This window comes from Condylura cristata, unplaced genomic scaffold (genome assembly GCF_000260355.1).
Source record: "Condylura cristata isolate star-nosed mole 26May11 unplaced genomic scaffold, ConCri1.0 scaffold00012, whole genome shotgun sequence".
NCBI classification, from domain to species: domain Eukaryota; kingdom Metazoa; phylum Chordata; class Mammalia; order Eulipotyphla; family Talpidae; genus Condylura; species Condylura cristata.
This window is the reverse complement of record NW_004567113.1, coordinates 32,711,688-32,722,233: the sequence shown is the minus strand read 5'-3', so window position 1 is coordinate 32,722,233 and position 10,546 is coordinate 32,711,688. Positions and strand designations below refer to the sequence as shown.

At 44.3% G+C, this 10,546-nt stretch overlaps 2 protein-coding genes across 2 annotated transcripts in view; both read left to right on the top strand.

Annotated features, from left to right (window-relative positions):
- The first annotated feature begins 3,603 nt into the window (after positions 1-3,603).
- SLC10A4 (solute carrier family 10, member 4) lies at positions 3,604-9,180 on the top strand. The gene is made up of 3 exons (XM_004681304.2): positions 3,604-4,328; positions 5,101-5,311; positions 8,653-9,180. The coding sequence occupies exons 1-3, from the start codon at positions 3,730-3,732 to the stop codon at positions 9,163-9,165; spliced, it is 1,323 nt and encodes a 440-aa protein (XP_004681361.1). The 5' UTR covers positions 3,604-3,729; the 3' UTR covers positions 9,166-9,180.
- A 352-nt stretch (positions 9,181-9,532) lies between these two features.
- The window catches only part of ZAR1 (zygote arrest 1), a 5,282-nt gene continuing 4,268 nt past the window's right edge, over positions 9,533-10,546 (top strand). The window contains exons 1-2 of the mRNA XM_004681481.1: positions 9,533-9,636; positions 10,287-10,527. Of these exons, the coding sequence (XP_004681538.1) occupies positions 9,533-9,636; positions 10,287-10,527 (345 nt within the window). The remainder of the gene's footprint in view (positions 9,637-10,286; positions 10,528-10,546) is intronic.

The window sequence follows — 10,546 nt, the reverse complement described above, 5'->3', positions numbered from 1 at the left end:
ACACTGGATTGCATCAATATAATTTCTTGTTCTTTTGACCTAAAATTATTGTTGTAATCATATCTACTGAGCTTCTTATTAGTATTTCTTCTATTTTGTTTTCTTGCTTGTTTGTTTAGGGAGATTTTCCTTATCCAAAGAGGAGACAAATGGATTATTTAAATAAATATGTTTCGTGATCTCTTGTGATTAAACAAATCACTTGCGTTTTTGCCATATGTGTTATTTGTCATTAATTTGTAAAGTGCTTTATAAATTAACAATATTTGTTCTTGGTTTTATGTTATAATTTTTTCTTATTTTGTAACTTCCTTTCTTCTTTTTTTAAAGATTTATTTATGTTTACAGAATTGGGGTACAGGCCAGAGGTGTGGGGGTGAGGTGAGAGGATTCACCAGAGACAGAGTGGGGAGCAGAACAGGTAGATATACTGAAGTACACGGCTGAGGGGAGCAGCGGGCAGACCCAAGAGGTCTGCCGCGCCATGTGGATCACCTCCCTGGCCAGGATAGAACTTGTGCTGAAGTGGATGCTGTGCTTTAATCCATTGTGCCACCAGGGAGGGCCCTTCCTTTTATTTATTTATTTTTTTAAGATTTATTTTATTTGTACATACAGAACTGGGGTACAGGCCAGAGGTTCAGGGGCGGTGAGAGGCTTCATCAGAGACAGAGTGGGGAGCAGAACAGGCAGATGGATGAAGTACATGCTGAGGGGAGCAGCGGGCGGGCCAGGAGAGGTCTGCCTCACCATGTGGTCACCTCCGGGGCAGGCAGGAATCGAACTCATGCGGAAGTGGCTTTAGCTTCTCAGTGCAGTGCTTTAACCTGCTGCACCACCAGGGAGGGCCCTTCCTTTTATTTTTTTTAATGCTGTTTCTTTTACATCAAAGTTTAAAATTTTTGATGTAGCATATCTACTGAGCTTATTAGGATTTCTTCTGGTACATTTTGTTTGTTTGCTTGCTTGTTTTAGGAGATTTTCCTTATCCAAAGAGGAGACAAATGCTAACCAATATTATCCTCCAGTATTGTATTGCATTATTATTATTAACTCTTTCACCTCTCTGGTATTAGTTTTGGCGTATGGTATGCAACAGGTTCTAAAGGAATTTATAGTGCTACGTTGTTATCTCCTTCTTCTATGCAGTGTCTCCCTACTGGGTGGGCCAGGCCAATCTGGGGAGGCAGCAAGAGTAAAGGAAAGACAGTTAAGGAAACTAAGTGACCCAAGCCCGCTCATCAATATCCCGACACCTAGAAATCAACTGTTTACTAGCTCTGGGTTTTGGGTGTTTTTTTAAAGATGTATTTATTTGTACAAGAATGGGGGTACAGGTCAGAGGTGTGGACTCACCAGAAACAGAGTGGGGAACAGAAAAGTAAATATGATTGAAACATGCTGCTGATGGGAGGATCAAGACAGGCAAGATCTGTGCACCATCTGCGGTCAGCTCACTGCCCAGGGATCAAACTGGTGCTGCAGTGGCTGTGGAGAGCTTCCAAGTGCTGAGACTTAATTCCTTGTGCCACCAGGGATGCCTGTTCTGGGGGTTTCTCCTAAATAGTAAAGGAACTCAAAAAGAAGAGGATGGCATAAACCTGTTTTCTTTATACTGACAATAAAATAAGCACATCAGCAGAAGAGACATGAGGTCTACAGGCCCAAGAAGTCCCCAGGACTGCAAAGTTAGGGTGATGGTTTCATTTACAGACCAAGCCCATCCGTTGCTGCTTTTCACTCTTCCCCCATTGTACAATCATTGTACAATCCCAAACCCTCCCCCTGGCCCAGAAGGAACTAGTTGGATGAGTTGTCTGCCTCAAGTGACTGCTTCTTTAATTTGATTGTGGATTTTAATTTCATTAACAGGAGGAGGGGACCACTGGGAGTGGTGTCCACAGAAATGGTCCTCACCTCCTCCTCTTGTCCTATCTGACCAGAGGGTCCAGGCATGGAAAGGGTCAGTAGTATCTTCTCCTTACCTGCCTTCTCCTTCTGTCTCTCTGGATATACTGACTAAAAGTGTTTGGGTAGTATATTTCACTATATATCTGGCTATCTTTCTTTTGTTTATATAAACCTAAATGAAAACTTAAAGACCTAAATGAAAAGATTCTATTTTGGGTCATATTTATCCCACTGCCTTCAAAGTCATCTGGAGTCACTGCATTGTTTTGGGGGTTTAATGTTTGGAGGAAGTAAGAGAATATGTTAATTTCCTAAATGCCTGCAGAAGCTCTTTGTTGCTGGAATTATAGTCTAGGAGAGGAAATAAATGACTTGTTTGTGATTAAGAATAAAATGTGCTTTGAATTCATTCTTATGGTCCACATTCCCGGAAATATTCATGAGATCTGGGAAGGAGAAAATGTACACATGGACTCCCTCCACCACTGGGAAAAGGAAGTCACCTGGATTCTGTAGGGTGGGAAAAGGGAGTACAGACAAGACCCCATCAGGAGACTTCATTCTAGCATGTTGGCTGCTCCCAGACCCTTGATGTCAACCTAGAAAACTTAGCTGGCCCAACTCATCTGTCCACTCCAGATAGCCAGATACTTTCTGAAATGGTGCCGCTGCCTTAATGCCCAGACTAGATGCTTTTGTAGAAGCATTTAGTGAGACTGACTTCAAGTTGAGTCAACGTCCCCAGGAATTCTGAATTTGATTTGTTTGGGGATAAGCCTGTCTGAAGCAGTGAATCTCACCACTTTATTTCTTTTCAGCCCTTTAATCCTAATGCCAGGGTAAAACCGAAATCACTTCATAAATCTGTGATCACCGAAACATCCTCTTCCCATCTGCCAGTAACTTTCAAAATACATATTTTTCACAGTCTTTTTCTTCGTCGCGCTCTTCACTATACTCTAACAACATATTATGGTTCACACTCAGTCAGGTGCTTGGGGGTTTGGTTGATGAGGCTGAGATTTCCCTGTGCCTCCGACTCCTCGAGTGTAAAAACCAAACTAACAGTGTCTCTCCCACGGCTCTGTCGGGAGCGTCAAATAGCGCGCTCACACTTGCCCAACACCAGGCTCAAACCCTGCCATCACTAGTGCTACTTTCTCCTTTACGTCTGAATTTAAAAATCATATTTAAAAAATTGTTTGCAAATTAAAGCCATATACTGTTGCTCCACACCGAGTCTGGCGTCGTTCTGAGCTCAGGGAGGCAGGCTGCTTGAGCAGTGCAGGGTTTATGTGCATGCATCAGTAAGCTTTTCTCCTGCCTGTGTGTCTGGGTCTCCAGAGTTCATTACCACCGAGGCCGAGCCCATCAGAGAACTTGATCGGCAGCCAGGCACGGTTTTTTTTTTTTTTTTTTTTTTCCTTGTCCTTTGTCAGGTCTTTGTTCCGCCCCTGGCTACACTCTAACAGAACCACTTACTGGTGATTAAAAGGAGGGGACTCGGCGGCTGGGCGGGGCCTGCTGGGCGCGGGGGCCGAGCTATTGGGTTCACCCTCCGGGGCTGCGCTCTCTTAAGTGCCTGCCAGCGGGCGTCGGCGACCCGGAGCAGCAGATCGACCCGCCGCTCCCGACGCCGTGTAGACCTCAGCCGGAGCCGCCCAAGCTTGGAACCCCAGCTAGCTTGGAGGGTTCGGACGGACAGATAGACCGACCGACGGCGGCGACAGCCGTAGACTGAGGGAGAGCGCGCGGCGGGAGGGATCAGGAGTCCGCAGCAGGAGCGGGGGCCAGACCGCAGCCTCCGCCGACAGCGCCATGGACGGCTCCGACAATGCCACCCTGCTCTTCGGCCCGTCCTCTCTGCAGCCGGACAACTACACGCTGTCGCCCAACGCCAGCAGCCTAAGCCCCGGCTCGGACTTCCCTCTCGCTCCCACCTCCAGCCCCAGCCCCAGCCCGGGGCTCAGTCTCGGGCCCGGCCCCAGCGTCAGTTTCAGCCCCGGCGCCACTCCGACCCCGGAGCCGACGACCACCAGTAGCCTCGCTGGCGGCGTGGGGACCCTCGGCGCCTCTTCGTTCCCTCGGCCCTGGGCCCCCCACGAGCCCCCGTTCTGGGACACGCCGCTGAACCACGGACTGAACGTGTTCGTGGGCGCGGCCCTGTGCATCACCATGCTGGGCCTGGGCTGCACGGTGGACGTGAACCACTTCGGGGCGCACGTCCGCCGGCCGGTGGGCGCCGTGCTGGCCGCGCTCTGCCAGTTCGGCTTCCTGCCGCTGCTAGCCTTCCTGCTGGCCCTCATCTTCTCGCTGGATGAGGTGGCCGCGGTGGCGGTGCTCCTGTGTGGCTGCTGTCCTGGCGGGAATCTCTCCAACCTTATGTCCCTGCTGGTGGACGGCGACATGAACCTCAGGTACAGAGCTGACTGGTCCTTAGGCGTCTCTCTCATCCCAGTCCACCTTTTACATCCATGGGCTCAAGGAGAGAGGGTGGAAAGGCGGTTGGAAGGGGGCAAGGAAGAGGGAAGACCAGAGTGGAGGAAGAGTTGCAGCTTGGGCTGCAGAAGTCAAGGCAGAGAAGTAGACGTGGTGCTGGAAGGGGAAAGCTCCCCATGGGGACCTGCTGCATTATGGACCTCAGTGTCTCATCCAAGGCACCACCACAGCTCTCTCACCCTCCTCTGCCGTGATGGTTTGTAGGCACAGGTCTTAGACCACTGGAAGACAAAGGGAACTGGGAAGATGAACTGAAAATGTAAAATCAAAATTGGGCTAGAGGCTCCAATAGAAAGGAATCCCCTTTAGAGGACAACGTAATGAGTTGTTCACCCCAACAAGTTGTATTCAGCAGCTTTACCATGTCTAACAGGGTATTTGGAGGGAGGATTAAAAAAAGGGGAGATGTTCCCTGCTCTCAGAATCATGCAGCTGAGTACCATAAAAAAGTGTTGATTTCTTTTTTTAGTTTTTCCCCTCCCCAAGGTTCATGTTTTGTTTGGGTTTAGAGGTGCTGCTCTTGGCACTATCCTGGAATGAAGCAGATTCTCCCCAGACTTCAAGCCAGGGAGGCTGTGGACTTCCTCTTTCTTTTCCAAACCAGCGTGCAAGAGCCAGGTTACCCAACGAACAAGAGAGGCTCTTTGGCGGAATGCCCACTCTGATTTCTGTCCCCTCTCCTTTCTGCAGCATCATCATGACCATCTCATCCACGCTCCTGGCCCTGGTGTTGATGCCCTTGTGCCTGTGGATCTACAGTCGGGCCTGGATCAACACCCCTTTGGTGCAGTTACTGCCGCTAGGGGCGATCACCCTGACGCTCTGCAGCACCCTCATCCCTATAGGCTTGGGCATCTTCATTCGCTACAAATACAACCGGGTGGCTGACTACATCGTGAAGGTGAGGTCTCTTCCCTTTCCACCCTTAGGGGTCCTTGGTCTCTGGCCCATAGCTGAAATGCTTAGAAGCTAGGGAAATGGGGGCAGAGGAGGAAAGGACTTGGAAGCATGAATAAACTTGGAAAAAAGTTTTCCCCAGAGATAATTTTTACATTTGCGGATTTCAAAAATTAGAGCTTTAATTAAGACACATCTTAATTAAGAACAGCATAAGAGAATTGTTAATATATCATGCGGAAAAAGATACTCACTTATACAGCAGCAATTTTCCATGAATAAATTGTGTATTCCTTAAATCAAAGCAGGAAAAATAAAACTATTTTAATAGAATCTGCAGCATTTTAGAAGTGCATCACTATGTTTTCAAAGTGGAACGCTTATTCTGAGAAATTCTGTAAGATGTTCCTTCAAAATACTTTATTTTTAAAAGAAAACTAGTACTATTTTTAGCAGTACAATATTTTTGTTTTTTTATAATAGCAATAGAGTATTTTTAATAATTGAAGAAAATTTTTAAATAGTTGTGAAGTTTTCTTTAAAAATTTATAAATAATAATAAGAGTAAACCATGAACAAGAGTTTCATTTTAGGAAGTTGGTCAAATAGAATGCATGACTAATTACTGTAAAATGCACAGGTAAGTTCCTTTAGACATGTACAGAAAGAAAGTCACTAAAATGCCTCAGTTATGTAGATTTAAGAAGACCTAATCTTTTGTATTTTACTTTATTTTCTAAAGGAATCTGATTATATAGAGGAGCTAACTTTTATTAATATGAAAAAATAGAAGATTCTTTTCTGTACATATACCCAGCCTTTAGTAAAAGAAATTGTACTCTATAATATATACATTACAGGAATCTGAAAAAAAAATTGAATATACTCATAATACAAATGTCCAGAAAGTAGAAACCAGTCAAGCTATTATAAATCCATACTTACATTGTTTCAAAGTATGTTCACTTCAAAATCTATGAGAAATCTGATTCTCTATTATGAATATATAAATATTCATAATAGAGAATATATATTCTCTATATATTCATATATATGTATATTATAGAGTACAATTTCTTTTACTAAAGGCTGGATATATGTACAGAAAAGAATCCTCTATTTTTTCATATTAATAAATGTGTATGTACATGTGAATACATTTGATATAATATACCCCCAAAAATCTTGAGATGCATCAATAACTTATTAAGTTTAATCACTGAACCAATACAATTAATGTGAATACATGTAAATTCCTATAAGCATCAGCTTTTTTTTTTTAAGATTTTTTTATGCATGCAAGAACTGGGGTACAGGCCAGAGGTGTAGAGGGTGAGAGGATTCACCAGAACAGAGTGGGGAACAGAACTGGCAGATTGACTGAGAGGAGCAGCAGGTAAGACAGGAGAGGTCTGCCATGCCATGTGGGTCAGCTCCCTGGCCTGGGATGGAACTTATGCTACAGTGGCTGTGCTAACTTCATAGTTCTGTGCTTTAACCTGTTGCACCACCAAGGTATTTTAAGGAAAAGTGAATTAAAAAGGTTATTTCCCTGCTAAAAGTAACTATTTTTAAATAATAGACAACTCAATAATATCGACTAACTTAGAGTTTAATGAGAACCTACCCATTCCTTAACCAGCATACTCTTTAAGATATACTTCTACATTTGCATACTTTTGCAAGCACTTTAAGTTGACATTCAACATTAGTGTTCAACCCATTGATTTAAAATAGTTCAAAGGAAACTTTGGAGCCAATATATTCATAATAGAGAATCAGATTTCTCAAAGATTTTGAGGTGAACATACTTTGAAACAATGTAAATGTGGATTTATAATAGCTTGACTGCTTTCTGGACATTTGTACTATGAGTATGTTAAATTTTTTTTTCAGCATCCTGTAAGGTAGCCTTTTGACCAGATAAACTATAATTAATTTTTAAAAGACAATAAGTATTTCCCAATTCCATAGACTCCAAAGGAGTTTCCTTTTAGAAAGCCAGGGAACCATAAGCAAACCTTAAATTGTCCTTCTGGCTTTCCAGTTTCTCCTATAAACAACCCATCTTCTTTTTAAAAAAAAAAAAAATTTAATTTAGTTATGCATACAAGAACTGGGTGTAGGCCAGAGGTACAGAGGTAGGGGGAGATGAGAGGATTCACCAGAGACAAAGTGGGGATTAGAACAGGTGGGGAATAGAACAGATGGATCTACTGAAATACAGTAAGGGGAGCCGCAGGATAAACAGGAGAGGTCTGCTGTGCCACGTAGGTCAACTCTCTGGCCAGAGATAGAACTCAGGATCAAACATATGCTGCAATGACAGGCAATAGCTTGATAGCACTGAGACTTTAACCCCTGTGCCACCAGGGAAACCAAATACCCTGTCTTCTATTTTAAAAAGCAAACTAAGCACCAGTCTGAAGGAAAAATAAGAGAGAAATTCTTAGATTTTCACCTTACTATTACAGAATCTACAGTGAGAAATATATCACTGACACAATCAGTTCTACTATCATATCTCAAATTCATCTATTATATATAATCATTCCTGAGCATTATAAGTCTTATAGATGAGAGGCTTCTTATGACCAGATTTTAAAAAGTAGGAGTGCATAATTGTAAAGAATTCCTCAAAGCTTATGCTTATATTTTTTCTCTTATATTATCTAAGAGTTGGTAATTGTTTCAGTATTGCTAACAGTTCTGTGATCCATAAATTATTTTGAAGATGAAAAATATAACATTTCATAAATATTAGTGGCCCCTTCCCTTGAGTATAAATCCAGAACTGATTTCTTATGGAGTCCTGTTCAGGGGAAAAAATACCCATTTGTCTACTCCACTGACCCATCATCTCATACCTGCTGTATTGGGCTCCATGCTAATTGTTTTGTGTTTTCAAGAGACTCATTCACAAATGTCATGCTCAGGACAGACTCCTAATCAAATTTATATGACAGAGGCTGAAAGCCTGGGGACAGCCTGCCTGTGAAAGAGTAGGCTTCTCCTGTTTTTCTTTTAAACTATGGAAGTGCTCTTTGACTGGAGAAATAGTCTGGTTTGTGTTGCTTCCGAGGGCCTATCCCAGACAATGGCTAGCTGTGATTGAATGTACGCTGTCACTGGACAGATGGACAGGCCTCTAAACAATTCAAGCTGTCTAGCTGCCTCCTGAAGAGGTCCTGCACCCATCTTCATAAATATTCTGTAAAGACATTGTGTGAGAGCTCGCACTAGATGGCCCGCTTCTTCCAAGTGCCTAAGATTTTCTTGTCCTCCTCTTCAACTATCTTATTGATGATGGCTTATCTCCCCCCCCCCTTTTTTTTTTTTTACTAGGTTTCCTTGTGGTCTCTGCTAGTGACGCTGGTGGTCCTTTTCATACTGACTGGCACTATGTTAGGACCGGAGCTGCTGGCAAGAATTCCTGCAGCTGTTTATGTGGTGGCCATTTTCATGCCTTTGGCAGGCTATGCCTCAGGCTATGGCTTAGCTACCCTCTTCCACCTTCCACCCAACTGCAAGAGGACTGTGTGCCTGGAAACAGGTAGTCAGAATGTGCAGCTCTGTACTGCTATTCTGAAGCTGGTCTTTCCTCCACGGTACATAGGAAGTATGTACATGTTTCCCTTACTCTATGCTCTCTTCCAGTCTGCAGAAGCAGGGATTTTCGTTTTGATATATAAAATGTATGGAGGTGAAGTATTGCACAAGCGAGAGCCTCTAGATGAAGACGAAGATACAGATATTTCTTACAAGAAACTTAAAGAAGAGGAAATGGCAGACACTTCCTATGGCACAGTAAAGGCAGATAATTTAATCATGATGGAGACCACCCAGACTTCTCTTTAAAGATGGAGATCCCTCAAAGCTTCCATCTTGAAATATCACTTCGTGTTTATGGTCTGTGGTAGTGCATATGGTTTACATAAAGGACAACAGTGGGACTGTCCCCATATATGTGACATTTATGAGCTCTCTATTGTAAGGTTGCTTTGGCGTATGAACCAAGCATTTTCAAAATTACAAATCATTGTCATGATATAACTCGCACCTGGGGCTGCAAAAGCACAGCCAGAACCAGTTAAATGTGCTCTTTGTTTTTCACCATCACCAAATTCTAAGACTACTTAAAAATTCTTAGAAAACAGGTTTCAGAAATGTAGAATTTTGGTGCACTATCTTAACTAGTGAAGATAAACTATATTTGTAAAGCCTAATGAGTAATGTAAGCGCTGTAAAAACAACTGTGCTCGCTCAATCAACTTGTGAATACTTAACAATGTTGAATTTTGACCTGTATTCAGAAAAATCCTCAAACAGGTCAATTAAACAATGAAATATAGTATTTTATTGTCGAACCTGTATCAAACCAGAGAAAATTAGATTAGTGTACTTGATTACTTGAGCTGATATATGTGTTAGTAATGAACAGCCAACATTTTTACAGCAGACAAGGCATTTTTAAATAGTTCTACATTTATGTAAACACAACCCAAGTCAGTTTACCTTTTGGAGAATGACTTGGTTAGGGGCAATTGTAGAATCACCTAGAACAGCAGTAATCATCAGTACCCCCCGTGGTCACCCTTTGTAAAGAGGGGAGAGGACCTGAGAAGGGGGAAGGAAACAATTAGCCAGGAGGCAGATGCCTGAAGCTGCTTTCCTTGTACACTTACAGACAGGGTTCAATCGGCAGCTGTCGCAGAGCGGCGGAGATAATTAGATAAGCGCTACTCTGAGATCCTAAGAATCAGACCCTAAACAGCAGCTATTTGGCCCACTGGCCAGAAACGCCTCGCCTCAGCCTCAGCCTCAGCCTCAGCCGGGCAGCGCGGACACCTGATGCCCTCTGAGCGTGGGCGTGGGCACACCCCCCCCACCCCCCAAGCTCAGCTGATTACGGGGACGGGGCACTGGGCAGTCTTCACCTCGCATTAGCTCTTGCCTCGCGAGGGACGCCTTCTTTCCAGATCTGCTGGCGTAGGTGCCGACCCCCAGGTGCAAACGTTCCACGGAGAGAGGGTCGCCAATGGCGCGCCCTCGGCTGGGACCTTGCGGACCGCGGGAGGGGAACCTGGAGCTGCGCGGAGCGGCTTCCGCGGGGCCGCCTATTTAGGGCGCGGCGGTGGGCGGGAGCTGCTGCGCTTATGGCTGCTCCGGGGGACGAGGTGCTGGACGGCTACATGTTCCCGGCGAGCGCGCCCTACGCGTGCCCGTACCCCTTCTTGCC